Source organism: Equus asinus, chromosome 5 (genome assembly GCF_041296235.1).
Source record: "Equus asinus isolate D_3611 breed Donkey chromosome 5, EquAss-T2T_v2, whole genome shotgun sequence".
Lineage (NCBI taxonomy): Eukaryota > Metazoa > Chordata > Mammalia > Perissodactyla > Equidae > Equus > Equus asinus.
The window spans coordinates 85,051,624-85,072,713 of record NC_091794.1 but is presented as its reverse complement, the minus strand read 5'-3'; the positions used below and the strand labels follow the sequence as shown (position 1 = coordinate 85,072,713).

At 56.5% G+C, this 21,090-nt stretch overlaps 1 protein-coding gene across 2 annotated transcripts in view; it reads right to left on the bottom strand.

The window, feature by feature from the left end:
• Positions 1–3,998: 3,998 nt before the first annotated feature.
• Positions 3,999–21,090, bottom strand: part of EPHA10 (EPH receptor A10) — a 37,097-nt gene continuing 20,005 nt past the window's right edge. The window contains exons 6-17 of one of the 2 annotated variants that reach the window (XM_044770374.2): positions 20,153–20,286; positions 17,860–18,031; positions 14,150–14,258; positions 10,746–10,807; positions 10,464–10,589; positions 9,253–9,438; positions 8,737–8,798; positions 8,293–8,496; positions 7,853–8,002; positions 7,421–7,614; positions 6,615–6,770; positions 3,999–6,482 (exon numbers count right to left, since the gene is read on the bottom strand). In XM_044770374.2, coding sequence (XP_044626309.2) covers positions 6,368–6,482; positions 6,615–6,770; positions 7,421–7,614; positions 7,853–8,002; positions 8,293–8,496; positions 8,737–8,798; positions 9,253–9,438; positions 10,464–10,589; positions 10,746–10,807; positions 14,150–14,258; positions 17,860–18,031; positions 20,153–20,286 — 1,670 coding nt within the window. In that variant the 3' untranslated portion in view covers positions 3,999–6,367. Of the gene's footprint in view, positions 6,483–6,614; positions 6,771–7,420; positions 7,615–7,852; positions 8,003–8,292; positions 8,497–8,736; positions 8,799–9,252; positions 9,439–10,463; positions 10,590–10,745; positions 10,808–14,149; positions 14,259–17,859; positions 18,032–20,152; positions 20,287–21,090 lie in introns of those variants that run through there. The other variant, XR_011503473.1, reaches the window with a different exon arrangement.

The window sequence follows — 21,090 nt, the reverse complement described above, 5'->3', positions numbered from 1 at the left end:
ATTTAAAAATTGCAAGATTTCACAAAAATGATTGCTAGCCTCTGAAAAATAAGATGTGGCCACACAGGCCACAGTCAGCTGGAGCCGAGCAGCAGTTTTCCTTGGCCCTTAGAGAATCCTCTCCCCATTCAAAGCCGTCCTACTAGGTTACTTCTCCCCTCTGGTACCTGCCTGGTCCCTTTGCACAATTCGCTGTGTGCCCTCTGCTGTGTGTAAAGCAAATAAAGGCAGAGCTGCTCTGGGTGGAAGGGAGGGTGGGGCTGAAGTCCCCTTCACCAGGGCCCCTGAAGCAGTTCCACAGAACCCGAGAGCTCCAGTCAACAGTAGGTTCACTCTTTGCCCTACAGGCTGCCTCATCTTTCCAAAAGCCCTGCTTGGGACTCCTGTTGAGAGAATTCCTAATGAATTGCCTTAGGAAGCATTATTCATATGAAGAGCTAGTACTTGGGAGGGGAGCGGTTGTGGGGAGGGAGGTGATAAAACCTCGCCTAAGCAGCTCTTATTCACATTTATTCACGGCCTGAGATATACCTTTTAGCTCAGAGGAATTACTATAGCCATCTCCACCTGTGACGAGCGTGCAGAGCGATGCAGGGCTTACCTCCACTGCAAAACAGAGGACATCTCCATGTCTGCATGTGCACAAGCTCCGATAAGTGTCTTTCTAATTTACAGAATGACAGTTGTTGACCCATCCCTAAAATTCAGCATGACATAGATATGCTGAAGGTTTTGGTAGCAGATAATTCGGGTGGCTTCAGAAATGGAAGGAGTGGGAGACACTGAGCGTTCAATCAGAACTCGGCTCTCCCTTGAGCTCCCCACTTAGCGGGAGTCTGGACTCCAGTTTGCTTTGGCTAAGGTGCCTCTCCCTTGACAGGATTAGGCATTTCCCCGCCCTTTATCCCCCCTCCCCCCCACACCCCCTCATCCCCTCACCTACTGAACAAGTCCCCCGCCCTCCCCTCCCTGCCAGCTGTAACCTGCACTTCTCGCCTTCGACACTTTGCCATCGTCCCTCTCTCCGCCTCTCCCCTTGTTGATATTAGGGTCTATGTCGTTGGCCTTTTCTGATCCTCAGATGATGGATATGGTGGAGGACATAACTCACCGTTGGCACCAAGCTACCAGGAAGAGCTCAGCTCCCCATCTGCAAATTTTCAGTGCCCACCAGTGCCTGCTGTGTGTCACAACGTGCCAAGAGCCATCAGGATGGAGACACATGACAATCTCCAAGGATACACCCCTTCAAATCGGATGAAAGGTCACGCTGCAAACCTGCTCACTCGACTCTCCTCACAGTCCCTCGGCTGACTGTGAAGGAGTGAGGTGGAGGGAGAAGGGGCAAGATGTAGCCGAACCGGGAGGGGTCGGGAGGGGACGTGAGGTGTTTCCAACGGGGAGGCAAATTTGGTTTGGGTCTTTTGGTTTTTCTTTTAAACTTATGTGAGCAGTCTTGGTCAAAACATATTCCTTGGGGTGAGGCTTGAGATACCCATAATCTGCCCCCAAGATCCTGGTAGGTGTCGTGAGGTCATCCTTGAACCGAAACGGCTTCTGACTTCTCTCTGTTGCCCCAAGACCCCAGGGGGCTCAGCTACTAGAATGGGGTGGGATGCATCCTGAGGAGACGAGCAGGGTTTTTCCAAGATACTGGCAGACACTTGGGTTTAAATGATGAAGGGTACAAAGAGAATTAAAGAGAGGATGCCGTATGGTAAATTTTACTCGTGTCTTGAGCAGTGTGATGGGGGCGATGTTAGGAGCTGAGTCCAGAAGTCAGTCACTGGTTAATAAGGGCAGTGAACGCACCAGGCGGTGTTCCCCTGGGGGCTTCTCACACCGCCCCAGGGACAAGGTCAGGAAGAAGCCCTCTGCTGGGTTCCCACCACCCCTAGGATTTATCCCTGTTGGGGTGCCTTTCACACTGCTTACTTAACCAACTCCCCCATCAGGTAGGGAGGTCTTGACTTCCTAGCATCTGCCCCATAGTCAACGCTGGGTACGTGTTCACTGAATGAGCGAACGCCTTGTCAAAGCAGGTCAGCAGCCTTGCTGCCCAGAAACGTCCATTTCAATCCCCAACCACATATTGCACGTCTACCCGGGGCCTCACATCTTGCTAATAATGACATTTCGTGAGCACCTCCTGTGTGCCAGGCACTGTGTTATGTGCTGGCGGCGGGGGGGGGGGGGGGGGGGGGGGGTCCTCCGTGCCCTGGCTGCATGCCTCTGCCGGGGCAGACTTCAGCAGAGCGGCACCCCTGACATCGCCAAACCACTCATTCACTCTTCCCCGTGGGGCAAAAGGGACTTACCTAATGGGATTAGGGGACAGAAGGAATAACCTGCTTGAATCGGTGCCATGTGGTTTCTCCCGCAGGTCTGCCCGCCCACAAGAAGGGTGCACACTGGTCATGCGGGAAGCGGGGTCGGGCAGCTCTGCCCCTGTGGGGGGCTGGTGGCTGTCCAGCTCACTGTGCGTCCGGGTGGGGCTAATTCAGGGAAATGAAGGCAAATGCACTTTGCCCCCAATACACCACATCTAACTTATTGAAGATGTACATTTTACACATTTTAACATCTCTGAAATCAGGATGCATCTTGCAACCAGATGGCATGACATAGTTTAATTGGCTATGATGTTCCTTAGTGGTACATCTTACACTCAGTGGCATCTTAGATTCGAAGAGACACAGTAAGCAACATTCTCCAGTCAAAGAACTGGTATCTTGCTCTCCATCTGTCCCAATGAATAGGACTCAGTTGGTTCTAAGCACAGGAGGAGAGGGAAGGGGTGTTAATTATTGCCACTCAGCCACCCAGCCCCCAGCACTGAGCGTTTCCCATGGCTCGGACTAAGAAGAAAATCCGACACCTCTTCCAGGCCAGCAACACGAACAGCCCAGGCCGGGGAGAGCAGGAGCTCTAGCAAGCCGAGAAAAGCGAGGGCTCGTGTGGTGTGAGTGTGCGCGCACATGCGTGTGTGTGCTTCCGCACACGGGAGTGCTCAGGCAGTGCTCCAGGACTCAGCCCACACCCCTGCTCTGCCCTGATCACCGTCTTATCCCACCTTCCTCCCTTTGCAGCAAAAGATCCCCAGTTTCCACTCCCCAATCCTCTCATCCGCCTTCTGCCCCCACAACTAAGGTCACTGTTGCAGGGTCAATTGTGTCCCGTCAACATTTGTATGTTGACGTCCTAACCCCAGGTACCTCAGAATGTGACTGTATTTGGAGACAGGGTCTTTACAGAGGTAATCAAGTTAAAATGAGGTCATGAGATTGGGCCAGTGTGGACCAGTCTAACACGGCTGGTGTCCTTCTAAAAAGGAGAAATTTGGACAGAGAGACAGGTAGAGAGGGAAGACGATGTGAAGAGACACAGGGAGAAGATGGCCGTCTGCGAGCTAAGGAGAGCGCTCTGGAGTGTAGCCCAGGGGGACCTCCTCCCTGTGGCTTCAACCCCTACCTGTGAGCCAATGACCCCCAAAGCTCTGCCCCTCGCCCTGATCTGTGCCAAGTTCCAGACCCAGCATCCACCTCACTCCTCGACATCGCTGCCTGCACGTCCCACGAGATCTCAAACACACGTCCAAAACCCAGTTCGTCGTTTCCTGCCCTCCCCCAACATCCCTGCCCAACCTGCTTCCCCTCCCCAGACACTGTCTCAGGGAATGGCACCGCCGCTGGAGGGTTGCCTCCTCCTTGGGGAAGCCTTCCTTGGTTTACTGCTCCTGAGACTGGGTGACATCCTTCTCTACACTCCCAGGCCACCCTGAGCTCACCCCATGGTAGCCCTGATCACATTGTCCTGTCACCTGTTTCCTAAATGTGTCCTTCACTAGACTGGGAGATCTCTCAGAGCAGGGACAGCCCAATTCTTCTTTACGCAGACAGATCTCAGGCACACGCTTTGGAAAACTCCCCGGGGGGTCAGAAATCCTCCCACACAAGCTACTCAATGGTTAAGCACTTGTCACTGAAAGAGACACCATATCGCAGACAAGTTTTTATTACTTTGTCCTGCATATAGAACCCGAGAAATATAAAAACATCTCCAGAATTAGTCCAAGGAACCACCTCCCCAACCGGCCCCTCCCCTCCCTGGAAGGGCTCAGCTAGGGGTGATGGGGGGGTCGCACGCCCCCTCCCTCTGTCCAGTGAACAACTCCCATATAAAAATAGATCTGTGGAGGGCTCCCAGGGAGCCATCAGCCTGCATCACACCGGCACCTGTGCAGGCTGAGGCCTGGGACCCCCCTGGATTCTGGGACCTCACTCCTCAGGGGAGGCGAGGTCTACCCTGGACGCCGAAGTCCTGCCAACACAGCCAGGGCCCCTCTGCAGAACAGAGCGGGACGGGAGGGGACTTTGACCTTAGAGCATGACTGATGAAGCCAGATATGAGGATGACGCTCCCTCCACCCAAGACGGGATGCTGGTCCGCATGCCATGTCCTTTCCAGGCTTCCCGCAGTGGGGGGAGGGTGGACAGAGCCTGGAGGCACTTGGCACAGGACCCTCCAGCCCCATCAAAGGTGGAAGCATTCTCTCGGTCTCCCCAGGACCCCCAGGTCACTGAGGTGGGACAGGTGCTCAGGAGATGGGGGAGCGGGCAGCAGGGGTGCTCCAAGGAGAGAAGAGCTGCTGCTGGCAGGCGAGGCCAAAGGCACTGCTGGGAGACACCATCCCCCACCATGGGGCGCTCCCTGAAGATGCACTGCATCCCCCAGCCTCCAGGCTCCTCATGCTGGCCCCTCGCTTGGTCTCCTCTTGTCTGGGGCCCTCCATCTTGCCCTGCGGAAAACTCCACCAACGCTAAGGAAAGAACCCTCCCCCGCCTTCCAGGCCCTCTTCAATGATGCGCCAGCCCCTCAGCCAGGACAGCCCTCCAAACACACAGACCGAGAGAATGTCCATCTGCCCCTCGAGCCCACTGACCCCAAGGTGTCCCATGGGCCCCTGGGCACTGTTGGAAGGCACCCCTGTCGTACTCCTTGGTGCCTGAGCTCCTCCCCACCTAGTCTGAGTCTCTGTCTCATTCATCCCTTTCCTGCAGCCCTCGTCCCTCTTTCCCTCCCCTCCCCTCCCACCCCACCCCGAGCCAAACCCAGAGCAGGCGTATGTCGGGGGGGACCTGGACAAACTCCACCCTTGTGGCCCTATCCAGATCAGCGGCCTTCCTGCTGTCCTGTGAAAGCCCTGGCCTCACGCCACCACCGCCTCTGGGAAGTCCTTCTGGATGAGGAACTCTGGAGTAAGCTCAGAAAACCACTGCCGCCAGAGGCAGAAGGCGCTCCATGGGAGGCTGGGCGGTGGGTACCCAGGGAACAGAGCTTCCAAGAAGGGTCACCTCAGAGTACCCCTGGGCTACCTCAGGAGAACTGGTGTCACAGGGCAGGACCAAGGACTCTCCCCAGGGACCCCCTCATCCCTGGATTGAGAGTTGGGCACATGGGTTCTGTCCCCTGACCCCTCACTGGGCCTTGGTTTCCCAGCTGTGCAGTGAGGCTGGGACCAGCCTGTTAGAGAGAGAAGACCCATCTCTGAGAGTCACAACTTCACCATCCCTGAGGCTGGAGAGCCAAGCTCTTGGGTCCCCTGGGAGAAAACCTCTCTTTTCATGCTCTTCCTAGATGTCCCGGCCAGTGAGTTTATAAAAGGAATGCAAAGGGGAGGCCTTGTGGGGCCTCAGGGGAGCACCAGGACCTTGAGTGGCCCAGCCAGGATCCTCACCCTCACCCTGAACTGTCAGCCCAAGGGCAGGAGAAGCAGAGATCAGTTCCTGAGTCTGGGGCCCTCTGGGTCCAGCCTCTGGGCTCAGCACCACCTTTGCCCACCTGGGCCTTGGGACCAGACAGGGTGCAGCCCAAGCACAGGGAGCTGAGGACCCTGGCCCTCCGGGGCCCATTGGGATGGGCTGCCAAGCAGCTGTGGTCACTGCTAGGTCTAATGGGAGCCCATCCATCAGGGACCTGTGCTGAACACTGGCCAATGGGTCTGTGGGAAAATGGGGTACCCACTGGGGTAGACTCTAGACCCAGTGCATGTGGAAGACAGAGGGCATGAACTGGGTGATTTGAAGCCATGCCTCCCCTCCCTGCCCCAGCCTGCCGCAGTCTCTGAGCCCCTGCATGTCCTCCCACTGTTATGGCAGGGGGCCTCCCTAGGGATGTGGACCTTTTCTCCAAGGGGACTGAGTCAGCCAAGATGTTCAGACTGGGGAAAATGGGAGGAGTAGGCAGTGAAATGGGGGGCCTGTGGCCCCAAACCAGCTCGGGGCCCAAGTGGAGGAAGAGTGTGCTCCCTTCTGCAAAGGTGGAGCACAGCTGGCGGGTCCTTGTCAGGGCTGGCAGAGCGGGCGGCTCACACCTGCACGCCTCGGCCCCGCAGCTGGAGCACTCGGGCCTGCAGGGCACCGATCCCGCTCAGGAGGGCCTCCCGGTGTTCCACCGATGAGATGCCCAGGCCCGCCAGGTCCCTGCGAAGAAGGGCTGCTCAACCCCACTTTCCGCGCCCCCTCCCCTTGGCTGGACAGGGAAGGGCCTAGAATCAGGACAGGCTGGGCCTCCCAGTTAGGCAGGGGCAAGGCCCCCACATTCCTCAGACTCACTGGGCGGTCATGGCGGCCACGGCCTCCAGGCTCCCATAGCCGGCTGCAGCAAAGCTGTCCTTGTAGCGGCCCAGGTCCAGGGCCTCCAGCCACGCGCCCACAGAGCCAAAGGAGGGGAAGGTGGAGAAGGCACGGTCCGCCAGAGGCGTGGGAGGCCTGTGGAGCAGAGGGGCTGTGGTCAGTGGACAGCAGAGATCTGGTGCCTGGACCTGGTCACTCTTCCGAGGAGAGGCCAGCTGTGAAAGGACAGGAGAAGGGGAGGGCAACTGCGCCCCAGGTCTTCCCGGCTCACTCGGGGTGCTGGGCATTCTCAGAGCAGGTGGTGGTTTCGAGATACTCAGGCTGCTGGAGAATGGGTTGCACCTGAGCCAGCTAAAGGCACTGAGAGTACCTGGAACAGTCTCGGGGCAGGACACACCTAGGATAGTTTGGGAAGCGACCCATATTTGGGACAACTAATACTAATTTTACTTATTTATTGGAACTACCAATTTGTTAGAACTATCAGCACATGTATTTATCCAGTCAGTGGGCATTGTACCTGGGAGATGTGGGGCAAAATCCAGGACAAGTGGAAGTGATTAAGATGGATGCAGGTTAGCTGTGCCAGAGGTAGGTGGATGCATTAGGTCTGTCTGGGGCAGCTGAGAGAGCAGCCCCACCCAGACAGGTGGGGGAGAACAGGTGTGGCAGTTGTCCTTGGGACACGTGGGAGGCCATGCGGGGAGGCATGAGAGGCCGGCTGGACCCGGGACAGCTGGGGATGCATGGGAATGTACCTGAGACTAGCGAGGTGTCAGTTGTACCTGGGAGAGGTGGTCGCAGCACACTTTGGGGGTTCTGGGTCCTGCCCCATCTTGCTCAGGATGCTGTGGATCTGGGAGAACCTGGGCCGCTCACCTGGGTCCCTCTGCCAGCAGTCAAGCATCAGTCGGTGCAGGGGAGTGGGGCAGTTCCTGGGGGGCGGCAGCCGGAAGCCATCCTCCACGGCCTTCATCACCTGGGCCAGGGGGGTGGTGGGCGGGCACATGGGAGGCTTTAGGTCCCCCGGACGCACACACATCCCATCCCAAGGAAGACTCAGGTGGTGGCCAGGCAGGACCGGAAGCAAGCAGACAGTGAAGAGGGCCCTTGGACTAAGAGGTCAAGGGGCAACGGGCAGCCATCAGGGAGCTGGAGCCCGAGGTCAGAGGGCAACAGGATCAGAAGGCAAGGAGCTGGAGGCACAGGTCACTCACGTCTTGGCCAGACATGTCCCAGTAGGGCCGCTCCCCAAAGGCCATCACCTCCCACATGACGACGCCAAAGCTCCACACGTCACTGGCAGAGCTGAAGTGGCCAAACTGAAGCGTCTCGGGGGCGGCCCATAGGGCCGGGCTCCGACCACTCTGAGGGTGAGCGGGCAGGTCAGGGGCAAGAAGGGACTGGGTCACATCCAGGGTTCCCCACCCCACAGAGCCCCAGCCCCACCTGCCATCCTCCCGGCTGCACGTCTGGACTGACCAGGGATGACACCCACACTGACATTTTTTCGGGACCAGTCAGGTGGACTGGCAGGCTGGGGGAGTGACCCTGACACAGCAGGGAAGGGGGCGGAAGTGGGAAGAAGGGGGCTCCAGTGCCATCTGATGGGAAACAGAGGAGGGGGCGGGCTCGCCCGGGGGAAGGGACTCCTCACCATGGTGGTGTAGACAGCCTCTGCTCGGTCCCGGGGTCCCCGCCCAAAGCCAGAGATCTTGCAGAGGAGGCTGCTGCTGACCAGCACCCGGCGGGCAGCCAGGCCCCGGTGAACGTAGCCCATCTCCGACAGGTACTTCATGGCCGACGCCAGCCCGGGCAGCAACCCCATCAGCTGCCCAGCCGCCAGCTGACCCTCATGCCGCTGTGGGAGAGGAGGAGACCAAGGCTGGGCTGCACACTCAGTTCTCCTGGTGCTGTGTGACCTCAGTGGAGTCAGCTGGCCTTCTCTGGGCTTCAGTGTGCCCTGTGACCCACCAGGTCAGCCTGGCCAGTGGGTACCTTTTTAGGGCATGATGCCAACACTCTCCCACCAAAGAGAAGGGTGAGGGATGAAGAATAAGAGTCATCAGTCCCCCTGCCCCCCGGGGCCCAGGCCACTCACCCTGAGGAAGCCATCCAGGGCCCCATGGCTCATGTACTCAGTGACAATCATCAAGGTGCTTCCTGTGCCCAGGGAGGGGGAACACACACGCTAAGCTGCCTGCTCCCCTCTGCGTGCACACCTGCTCCCCCGACCCGGGCCCCAGCCTTGGGCAAGATGGCCAGAAACAAGCTTCCCCAGTCTCGCCACCCTCCTGCCCACCTAGGACACTCTAGGCCAGAGAACAGAAGAGGAAACATCTGTAGGAGAACAAAGGCCAAGGTCAGAGCTGTAGCAAGTTAGCTAAGAAAGATCACCAAGGTCCAAACGGTCCACCCCCCAGAGCGTCACTACAAATCAGAAAGGTCACTCAGGGTCAGAGAGGCCGCCCAGAGGCAGTGAAGGAGCTGAGGCCTTCTCTCCAGGCTGGGCGGCTAAGGGGTGCCCTTCATGGCTGAGAAAAGGGCCTGGGGGCACAGAGCACTCCCCTCTCACCCCGCCCTCTCCAGCCCCATCCTGAGGGGCACCGGGCCTTACCTCGTGTCACAACACCCTCCAGCCGCACCACGTGGCTATGGTCAAACTGGCCCAGGGTGAGGGCCTCGGCCAGGAAGCTGAGCCTCTGAGAGTCGGAGCAGCCCTCCCTCAGCGTGTGCACGGCCACAGGGAGCTCCTGGCGGCCAGGGAGCTGCAGGCAGCCACAGCACAGCTCCCCAAACCGCCCTGTGGGGAAACAGCAGCTCAGACAGCCCACTGGAGACCACCCCCCAGCCAAGCCGGGCAGGGGGAACGGAGGAGAAAGCGACTTTGGGATGGCGGGCCGTTTCTGGCCTGGGACTCAGAGCTCCTGAGTTCAAATCCTGGTAAACTGGGTACTAGCAATGTCACGTGGGCTTCCTCTCTTTCCCCCTCAGCCTCAGTTTTCTCCTCTGTGAAATGGGACTCCTCCCCACCTGCCTCAGCAGGAGGTTTCAAAGCCTCAAAGAGAGGATGTGGCACACGACAGTGCATCAACGGCTATCAAAGCCCACTGTGACCCAGGAAGGAGGAGGGTGACATCTATGCTGCTGCCCTGCCCCTTCCTGGCCTCTGTCCAGCAGGTCTGGCTCCAGTGAGAGCGGCTGCTTCTCTGAGCACCGGGGCTGAGGTTTTGCAGACAAGAAGAAGGGAGCCAGGAGACTGATCGTAGAGAGCGAGCACCCACCATGAGCCAGGCCTGGTGTGAAGTGCTGGGAAGTCCCCAAGTCAGCTCCGGCTAGGGCCGAGATCACGCCCATTTTACAGATGAGAAACCGAGGCTCAGAGCAGAAGACAGATGGACGTGCCCCTGGTCACACAGCTGGTCAGTGGTAGAGCCAGGACTACAACTCAGGTTATGTATGGTCCCCAAGCTTGCAAAGACCCCTTCCACTGCCCCATGAAGGCTTGGGACTAAACTCCCACCAGGGGCAGTCTGCAGAGACCAGGTCTGAAAGGGCCTGAATGGAGAGGTCTCAATGGCCTTGGGGACCAGGAGAAGGTAGGAAGGCAGGGTCACAGGCTCCCTCTGCCAGCCCCATCCCTGGAACCTGGTAGGCAGAGGTCCAGCTTGGTAGACAGGGCGGGATTGGGGTGGAGGCGGGGCTTCCAGAATGGAGGCGGGACTTGGGGAGGTGGAGGCGGGCTTACAAGAGAGAGGCGGGGTGGGGCGGGGCTTCTAGAGAGGGCGGGGCTCCCAGATGGACGAGGCTTCCCGGTGCCCCTCTTGCCTGCTCCGAGGCTCTTCTCCAGTGTGACGCTTTTCGCATCCAGCTCCTTGGCAAACAGATGAACGGCCTGCAGCGGGTCCCCACAGCTCTGGGGGTCCACGAATGTGCGACGTGTCGGGACTTTGACTGGGAACGCAGAGAGAGAGAAAGAGCTGGACCTGAGGAAAGGCCTCCATGGCTGGAGGGGTGGGAGTTATGCAGTGGTCCTGGCAGCAAGGAAGAGGGTAGAGGAGAGAGGTAGGGGCGCGCCCGCCCCGCCGGAGCCAGGCCCAGGAGACTCACAGTGGAAATACAGCTCCTCCTCATCGTGGGCGTCCCGACCTCCTTTGCCATAGCTGCATGGCCTGGGAAGGTGCAGAGTCATCCTTTGAGCCAGGCTGCCTTAGCCCTCCCCATGTCGCCAGCACCCAGGGCGGTGTCCCTTCAAAAGGACAAGGTCTGCGCCCCAGGAGAGGGACTTTTTTGTCCTGCGGGTTTGAAAGCTTCTCCCCATAGCACACATATAGCCCTAGACCCAGACCTCACCCCTCACCCCCATCAGCGTCCATAGTTATTTTCACTTTGAGACACAATCAACACTCTTGCAATGCCAGAGGCACCCAAATCCACAGTCCTGACTTGAAGCCCAAGCTGCCCCCTGCTACAGGTGAACCAATTGGGCAGACCTTGAACTCCGGGGCAGCTTCCGGTGGAGACAGGAAAACAATCACTGAGAGGTACACAAGGCCACTCACAGGTCCAAGCAAGGGAGAAGGGTGGGCACTGGGGGAGCACGTTAACAGACGGCCCTGACCTGATCCAGGGCCGTCAGGGATGGCTTCTGGAGACAGGCAGCCGTGGACCACAGCACTGCATCAGTCCACAAAGCCACAGGCTGGCACTAGGGCCCCCTGAGGCAGGGCCTTGCCGGCCCAGATAAAGACTTTGGCTTTTATTCCGGGAGCGAGCGGGGATGGGGGTGGAGGTGGGGGGAGGTTTATGCAGCGGATGCCGGGATTCAATCTGCATTTTAGAAAGATCATTCGAGCTTCTGCTGTTGTCCCTGCAGGAGATGGCAGTGGCTTAGGCTATGGGGTGATCATGGACATGGAGAAAAGTGAGAAGACTTGAGTGACATTTAGATGACAGGGCCACAGCGCTTGGAGATGACTAGAAGGCAGGAATGACTCGTAGGGTTCTGGCTTGCCCGGCAGCATTGACGGGGGTGCCATTTTCCAAGATGGGGAGAGGAAAGTTCACACTTCGACCTTTGTGTGGGCAGGGCCTCTGGGAGAAGAGGGCAGATGGATGAGGACGGAGTTGGATGTGTGTGTGTCTGCAGTCTGGAAGGGAGGGCTGCTCTGGAGATACAAATGCAGAGCTGTAGGCCTTGCCCGGGAGAGGATGGAGCCTGAGGAGTGGGACTAGGAACAAGTCTGAGCGCCCCCAACATTCAGAGATTTGGTAGAGGAGAAGGAAGCCACAGAGGAGCTCCCAAAACAACCCCAGAGAAGCTGAAAGGAAAGAGAAGAGAAATCTGGGCTGGTGAAGTCACAGGAACCAAGGAAAGAAACAGTGGAGCAGCGGGGAGAGGTCCCGTGAAGGCTGGAGGAGGAAGGGTTGAGGGAGGTTGGGGACAGGTGATCCCGTTTTGATGTGGATGAGAAAGGAGAGAAAAGCTGTCTGTCCCATAGGATGAAGTGTCACGACATGTGGCTAACAGTGTGGGCCCTGAACCTCACTGCACGGATGGGCTTCCTGGGTCCTCAGGAGCTGTGGGACCGGGTGGCTCGGTTTTCTCTTTAATAAAATCAGGAGAAAGCCAGGCCCGCTGATAGCACTGTTGCAAAGAGCTTACTAAGCACTCCATAAATGTTAGCTCTTGTGCCGGGGAGAGGGGACCTTATAAATAGTAACGGTTCCTGAGATGGTAAGAAGGCGTGGGTTCGGGTCATAGGTGGATGGGCTGGCCCTTGCTAGGAGGACAGCACCCCCTCTGGAGCGAAAGGAGGGAGAGGATGGGCGCGGAGAAGTTGGGGCACTAATGATGCGGTTACAGAGCAGGTGCACCAGACGTGGCTGAGGGAGCGAGCTGCAAGGGCAGGGAGTCTGCAGGAAAAAGTCGAAGAACTGGATTAGGTATTTGGGGTGATGGTCAGGTCCGTGTCAGGATATGGAAGAGGGAGGCTGAGGTGGAACAGAGAGAAGGTCCTCGGGAATGAGCAAGTCAAAGAACCGAGAGGCCAAGGGGTGGGACAGGTCGTCCAATGGCTACTGAAGTCGCCCAGCGTGGTGACAGGGCTTAATGAGGGGAACATCCAGGAGAGATGAAGGAGGCAAGGTTGAGTGGAGGGAGGAACAAAAGAGAGCGCAGGGTTAAGAGGAAATGAGAAGCTTCCACTGGACAACACCCTCTAGTGAGAAGTCAGGTGAGCTGGCGTGGACGGGGGAGGGAGAGTGCAGTGAGGGGACCAGTGCACAGAGCAGGCACTCCAGAGACTCGGAGAGGAGGGGACCGGTGCGAGAGCTGTTACAGCCTGCAGAGCTGGGACATGCATGCTGGAGGAGCTCGCCTCTGTGCCCATCAGCACTAGTCCGCTGATTCTCCCCATTTGGGTGCCATCTGATTTTGAGCCCCTGGCTTACTCGGCCTGCCCGTGTGCAGAAGTGTGTGTGTCCAAGGCACTCCCGGGCAGCTGCTCCTGTCCTGCAGAGTCTCTGCCTGAGAGCTATTCCTTACTTACCTCTCCCCTTTCCTCCTTCTGCCTCCCTAAGCCCCTAAGCCCGCAGCCAGGACAAGGTGCTCCCAGCGCCTGTCCATTCCTGCTTTTCCAACAGGCCCTCCTCAGTCACTTTCAGTGCCTCATTCAAGGCCAAGAAAACAGTCAGTGCCGAATGAATGCGCCTGTCCGTCCAGCCCACAGGCAGTTCCTGGATGCTGAGACGTGCTAAGATGTGGCTCCTCGGCCAGCCCATTTCTCTCCTCTGCTGCCCCTGCTCCAGCCCATCGCATGCGGGCTTTCCAACCCCCCACGTCTTCTGACCTCAGCCCCTGCCTGGTACCCGCCGAGGGTGCCTCTGCATGTGGCAGAGTGTGGCCCTGGGAGAAGGGGGAAATACATGCCACGAGGTTTCTACTGCATGCAAAAGGACTGGAATCTTTTCTGAGCCAGACTTAAGCTCCACATCTTTCCCCCTCCTCCCATCTCCTTTCTCTGCCCACTTGTCTGCAAGCTTCCTTCTGCTGGGGGTGGGCAGGTTCTGGTTTATGAGTTCCCCTCCCTGTCCTCCCACCTCCCACATGCATATACACAACACAATTTCTGCCTTTCTTCCCTTTGCCTGTGTTCAAGGGCCTCAAGATCCCTTGGGGGCAGGGGCTGGGGGTCTCTGAGCGCCTCAGGAGAATCCTAATCACACTGGAACAGCCGGAGCTTGGTCCCATCCTCAGTGATGCCTTCTAACATTTAATGAGTTAAGGAGCTAAATCCGCTTCATCCCAGGGCGGCTGAGCTGAGCGGCTGCCGCAGGGGGAGGGGAGGGGCTGGGCTACGCTAGCTATGCCTGTGTCGATACAGCAGTGTGCTTGCACATGCAAATCTGCAGGTGCGCAACTGCAGGTACAGGAACAGGTGCCTGGAGCGCACGTTAACATGCACAGGGACACAACCCACCAGGGGCCAGCCGGGCTGGGACCAGCCACGTACCTCCTCCAAATGGCCAGCACGCTCATCACAGAGCCCAGGACGAGGAGGGCTGAGATGGTCACCACAGTGACGACGACCGCGGGTCTCTGGTTACTGGACCCTGAAGCAGCTGGGAGGAAAACCATGAGGTTGAGGCAGGCAGAGGACCAGGCTCCTGGGTGAGCCCCAGGACAGACTTCTGTCTTCATCCCACAGCAGGATTCCTGCAGCCCCTCTGCACTCAGCCCTGCCTCCCAGCAGCAGAGGGACCAAGCCAGCCCCAGTAGCCACAATGGCATCTGGAGTCCCACGAGCTTCCTTCTCTCCCAGGGCAGGGCATCTCCACTGCAGCCCAGCTCTGAAGGACAGGGGCAGGGCTTCTGACAGGCAGGCCTGGGTCTCCCTTTTTGTCTTTCAGATGGGCCATGAGAGACTTAAGGTAGCTCTGTGGGGGGAATGGCCCCTGGTCTGAGCTCTCCGGCCCCAATCCAGACCATTCGCCACCAATAATAATGAGTTAACATTTAACGCACACTTACTCCAGTCAAGACGCTAAGCCATGTGCCTTGACTAAATCATCCTGTTTTATCATCACAACCAGCCAGTAAGGTGTTATTATCTCCATTTTATATCTGAGGAAACTGACATTGAGAAAAGTTATGTGATTTTCCCAAGGTCACACAGCTAACAAATGGTGAACCTAAGATTTGAACCTGATTCCAAAAGCCTCTGCTTTGAACTATTCCCCTAGGGAAGGGGCCTAGAGGACCCAAGGCACTCAGCCCCATCCATCCACCATCCATCCATCCATCCATCCAACCATCCATCCAACATATGTGCCAGAGACAGCAATGAATGAGCCAGAATCCCTGCCCTGGAGGAGTGTGCAGATCAGTGGGGGAGACAGAAACAAAAATCTTAACTGTAGAATGAAAAAAGAAACAGAGAAATGAGCAGAGCTGAGCAGAGGCATGATAATTTCTTCTTAAGGCCAGTGAGGAAGTCTTTGCTGAAGAGGTGCCATCTAAACTGGCCCTGGAAGATTGAAAGGGCTGTTGATGATGCTTAGATGCACGTGCTGGGTCTAGAAAATGGCAAGTCATCCCACGCGGCTGGAAAACACTGTATGGAGGCAGAGAGTGGCAAGCTATGAAGCTGGAGGGCAGAGGATGAAGAGGACTGGGGGAGGAGACAGAACCTGGAGGGCCTTGAATGCTAGGCCAAGGAGTATGGACTTTATCCTGAGCATAACAGGGAGCCAGGGAGCAATGGATAGAGAGCCTGCCCAAGAGGAAAGGAATAGGGTATCTGCTGGGTTGGGAGCAGGGATGGAGGGGAGGTCCTCGAGAGAGGCAAAGGTTTAGGGTAACTATTGAGAATGGGGAAAATGTTGCATATCCCTGAAGACTGAACTGAGATTAGGAAACTACACCTCTGCAGGCAGCCTTGGCATGGGACAGAGGAGGACGGCCCAAGTCTGGGGACTAGCGGGGCAGGTACAGCAAGACGTCCAGGGCATGAGGGCTGGCATTGCTGGTGAGTATTTCTGCTGGGAGAATCTGAGGTGGCTGGTAGAGATGATGTGGGGCCGGGAGGGGCTGAGGGCCTGGGAGATGCTATTAGGATGTCAGAGAGCAAGTGAGGGGGGACAGAAGAGGAAGGGAGAGTTAGAGGCCAAGGAGGCCAGGGTCCAAGAGGGGATTTCAGAGCCCGTGGTTCCAGAGGTGGGGAACAGGGACCAGGGTCTGGCTGGGGCAGAAAGGGGGTGAAGTTTCCAAGGACCGTTTGAAATGAGGTGTCCATGTGGACATGGAAATGGAGGATGGAGACAGGGTGGTTGTGGTAGGTGGCCTCTGAGATGCCCACTGGATTCCCCACAACCTGGTATTCATTCCCGTTGAGTGTGGGCCAAAGTAACTGGCTTCTAATGAAAAGAATACAACAAAAGTGATGGGATGTCACTTCCAAGGTTAGGTTACTGGAAACTGGGGCTTCTGTCTTGGGCACCCTCTGGCTTTCTCACTCTCTCACAGTCTGTGAAAGAGTCCAGGTGCTGTGTTCTGAGCAGCCCTATGGAGAAGCCCATGAGGCACAGAACCGCATGCCTCCAGCAAAGAGCCAGCGAGAACCTAGTAGGGAGGCAGCTTCCCCCTACTGAAGCCTTGAGCTGACTGCTACCCCATGGACACCTTGACTGCAGCCTGGGAGAGACCCTGAGCCAGGGGCACCTAGCTAAGCTGCACCCACCTTTCTGACCCACAGAAACCATGAGATAACAAATGTTTGTTGTTTTCGGCCACTAAGTTTCAGGGTAATTCGTTACACAGCACTAGATAACCAATACAGTGGTGAACCATGATCCTTTGTCATGATCCTGATTTGGGGTCCCAGCTCACTGAAAAAAGTATTCCATTCCCCCTTAGCCAGAGCCACAGCAGAGGCGGCTGGGGAGCGGAGCAGTGTCTACTCACTGAGAAGTACCAAAGGAATGGAAACCATCAACCCTTTTCAGCTAACAGCCCCAGCTCCTACCTCCGCCACCCTCACTCCAGCCAAACCCAGTAGCCTTTGTTCAGATGCTCCCTCTCCCCAAAAGGCCTCCCCTGCCCATCTCCACGCAGTCAGATGTTCCCCAGCCTCCAAGACAGGGCTGTAATCTCCTCTTGCCAGCAGCTGGCCGAGGTCTGGCACAGACAGGCATTCGAGCAAGAAGTGCTGTCTCCCTTCCCAGAACTCAAACTCCTTTAACAGTTTATCTCCCCTTCCCTTTGGGCTCGGAGCTCGTCCTATCTCGGATTAGACTCATGGAGCAGGTTGGAAAGAATTCTTATCTTGACAGCTGGCACCAGAATGCCTCTTAGGGGGAACTGCCTTTGTCCAGGGAAATACTTTCATGAGCTGCTCGGGGTAGATAGAGGTGAGATCCTGAGGGCTGGGTTAGCAGCAGGCGAAACAACAAAGGAGAGACAGCTAAACTGCTCTGCTCCGTCCTGAAAGGGAGCGTGAGGGTGGGTGGGGTGGGGACAAGAGGCGCCAGGGGAAGGAAGTGGGGGAGGGGAGAGCCATACCGTGGAGAAGCCAGAGCTGTCTGAGGATCAAGAGGTCTAATGTTCAGCTTTTGTTTTGTTTTGTTTTGATAACAGCTTTATTGAGAAATTAGTCACATACCCTACAATTCACCCATCGAGAGCGCATACTTCTCACTTTGTTTCGCTTTGCTTATGGCTGCAGGCAGTCCCTTTCCTGGCCCTCAACCTTCACTGGAGTGTGTCTCCCACTCTAAGGCCTAGTGGGGAAAGGGCCAGCATCTCACGCTTGAGTCTGTATGGTGGCAGGAGGAGGAAGCAGAACAGGAACAAGAGTTCCCGAGCCAGAAGGGAATGCGAGACTAAAGCTCCTCCCAAGAAAATAGCAGGAATCTTGGAGGGGAAGCAGGATGTTGCCACAAGACATGGGAGGTCTTGAGAGGCAGGGAGCCACCGGCTGAGTCCTGGGCTGTTCATGAACCCCGCCCCTGTGAGCTCCCCCACAACAGGCACGCAATCTAACTCATGTCACTGAATAGGCACTAGAGGGTGGATTCTGAATTCGTGATTCATTGGGTTGTGATTAGACTGTTCTACAGGCCCCCTTTAATTGCACAGATAACCCCCCGCCCCATTTGTCTCCCTGCCCTGGCCCGTGCTGGGTTCTCTCTGCTCGGTCCCTCTCCAGGGGCACACACCACTTACCCTCCTCCGGGGTCTGCACTTCAATGCTGGGGTTGAAGCTCTGGGTCTCCCAGGAAGGCCCCGGGGAGGCGACCCGGATCTGAAAGACGTAGCGGGTAGCCGGCTTCAGGTTGGTGACGGTGACCGCAGGTGCCCCTGTCTTCACTGTGGAGTAAGTCTGCTCACTCTGACCCTGGGGAGGGACGGAGAAGTGAGGTCCAGGGCCAGGCCCACGCTCCTGGGGGAATGACAGGGAAAAGGAGCAGGGAGGCGGGAGAAGTCCCCTGGTTGAGTGAGGCCTGGGTGGAAGAGCCTGACTCCAGTGGTGCTGGGGGGGTTCCACAGGTTTCTTCCATAGGCTCCCCGACCCCTTTTTCCACCTCAAGTTCCACCCACACCTGCTGGTACTTGTGGCTGAGAACAGGCCCACCTCTGAGTAAGAGAAACTCTAGAGAAAGGGCTAAGTCCTCCTTCTTGGGGATGGTAGGAGGATGGACATCCCGGCCTGGCAGCCCAGGGGGTGAGCAGGTCTGACACCTCAGAGGAAAGAATAAGAAAATGAGCCCTGGCACCCGCCCAGTCAGCTTACAAGCTCTTCCTTCTCCCTTGTCACCTGATTTTCACAACTGTCCTGCAAGGCACAGATTCACAGAAAAGGAATTGGGCTTGCCAGGGTGGAGAGGCCCACCCACGGCCCCACTGGAGAGTGGAACAGGGACAGCTGTCACGGAGGCCCACCCACTGCCAGCTGCCGTGTTAGACCCTTTAGAAGGCTGACTTCCTACCACCCTCACAGCAGCATTTCTTTTCTTTTTTCTTTTTTCTTTTCTTTAAGATTGGCACCTGGGCTAACAACTGTTTCCAATCTTCCTTTTTTTTTTTTTTCTGCTTTATCTCCCCAAACCCCCCTGTACACAGTTGTATATTTTAGTTGCAGGTCCTTCCAGCTGTGGGATGTGGGACGCCGCCTCAACGTGGCCTGACGAGCGGTGCCATATCCGCGCCCAGGATCCAAACCCTGGGCCGCCGCAGCGGAGCACACAAACTTAACCACTGGGCCACGGAGCCGGCCCCCACAGCAGCATTTCTATCTCCTTTTATAGGAGAGGGTCAGCATGACACCTTCTCAATTCCTTCAGGTCCCCAACTTTGTGCTCTACATCATGCTGCCTCCAACACATCTAATAATGGTGTGTACTGGAGATGCTGCTGTCATTTCGTCTCTGCCCCTGCCCACCCCAGCCCCAACAAGGGCACCTCCCCGATACCCTGTGGCCCTAATTCTTTGCTCATGGGATTCAGGAATCGGGGCAGCCTCTGTCCCAGGCTGGACCAATCCGAATCTCCCTTCCAAGCATTTGAACAACCCATTGAAAGACAGCAAGGCAATGGCTGCGGGACCTACAAGAGGGGGCAGGCTGGGGGCGGGGAGGAGGAAGGAGCAAGGCGGCCAACCTCGACGGCTGTGATGCGTGGTGAGCAAGGCCCTCTGCAGAGGAGGTTGGACTGCTGAGCAGAGAGAAGTTGAGATGAGGAGCGCTGTGACTCCAGCAATACTTCTGGTCCAACAGTAGATTACACATCAGATTCAAAGACAATAAATTTATGGGGAAAAGAGATAGTGGATTGGGATGCAACTCCATTTGTCAAATCATGGCTGAACTGCAACCAATGATTGACAACAGATACAGAAGGTCAGCAAAAATCAGCAAAAGTATCCATGAGAATCAGTTGGCTATGCGGAGTTTACAATAAGGAGCACTGTATGTTTCTGGTTATTTTTTGTAAATGATGTTACACACCCTTTATATCGATAAAATTATAATAATCACACATTCATTGTTCTGGAGAGCCAGTTGTTAAACATTTTCCAGCACAGCACCCGACCTAGCAATGTGCGCTCCCGCATCATACGGTTTTCTAAAATTGGAAACAATTTATTTCTGCGTTCTTTTTCTTCAAAAGGGTTGCAAACTGTATGTATACGATTCAGCCACACAAAATCTGGATCAGCCCTCAAAGAAAGCTCTTTGCCAACTGTAAACACTAGGCAAAAGTGGTGAAAAGGGAGATGGTGACTGGTGACTTGGTGGGGACAAATGAGACTTGAGGGAAAGAGGAAGAGCAGCGGAGTCCGTGGCGTGGAGGGGACAGGAAGAACCTCAAGCCTGGGAGGCCACTTAGGAGGCCCGTGGACATGTTGGAAAGAAAGGACTTTTGCTGGGGGGAGGTTGTCAAGAAAAGGAAGCCGGCGGCCAGCTGGGGCAGACCACAGCCGGGAACGCATCCCCAGGTCCCTCCCAGACCGACTCACCTTCTCGTAATATCGGATCTCATACTCCGTGCCATTCGCCCCAGGGGATCCAGCAGGGATGGGCTCCCGCCACGACAGGGACACACTCTGGGGCTCCACTCGGTCCCTGCGGATCTCATCCTCCTCCCAGGGCGCTGAAAGTAAGTAACGTGGGGCTCCGGATCCAGATCCGACTGTGGGTCACAGTCGTGGGGCTGGAAGGGCGGGGCATGCGGGATTGGGGGCGGGGCTAGGCAAGGCGGAGGGTGTGGCCGAAGGGGCTGTGGGTGGGACAAGACGCCCCTGAGGGGCGGGGCCTGAGGGGTACTGTCTGTGAGACCAGAGGGAAGCGAGGCCCCTCTCACCCCCGCAGCTCTCGGCTTAAGTGGCTCTAGAGGGGAACAGGGCCAGGTGTCCTGCTGTTTGCCCCACCCCTACACTCCAGCTCACCTCATGGTGGTTGGTTCTAATTCCCCGGGCTCTTTCTACACTTTCTTTTTATACTTTTTAAATACTATGCTTTTCTTTAATGTTTAGAGACATTAGAGAGCAGGAGGATAGACTACTTAACTATTCTAATGATCTGGTCGAGAGGTAACATACCCAACACACTAGGAATAGAAGGAAACTACCTCAACATAATAAACGCCATATATGAAAAGGCCACAGCTAACATCTTACTCAAACAGGGGAAGGGTGAAAGCTTTCCCCCCTAAGATCAGGAACAAGACAAGGATGTCCACTCTCACCCCTTCTGTTCAACATGGTACTGGAAGTCCCAGACAGGGCAGCTAGGCAGGAAAAAGAAGTAAGTGGCATCCAGATTGGAAAGGAAGATGTAAAATTACCTCTCTCCACAGATGACATGATCTTATGTGTAGAAAACCGCAAAGATTCCACCAAAAAACCTGTTAGAACTAGTAAACAGATATACAGCAAAGTTGCAGGCCACAAAATCA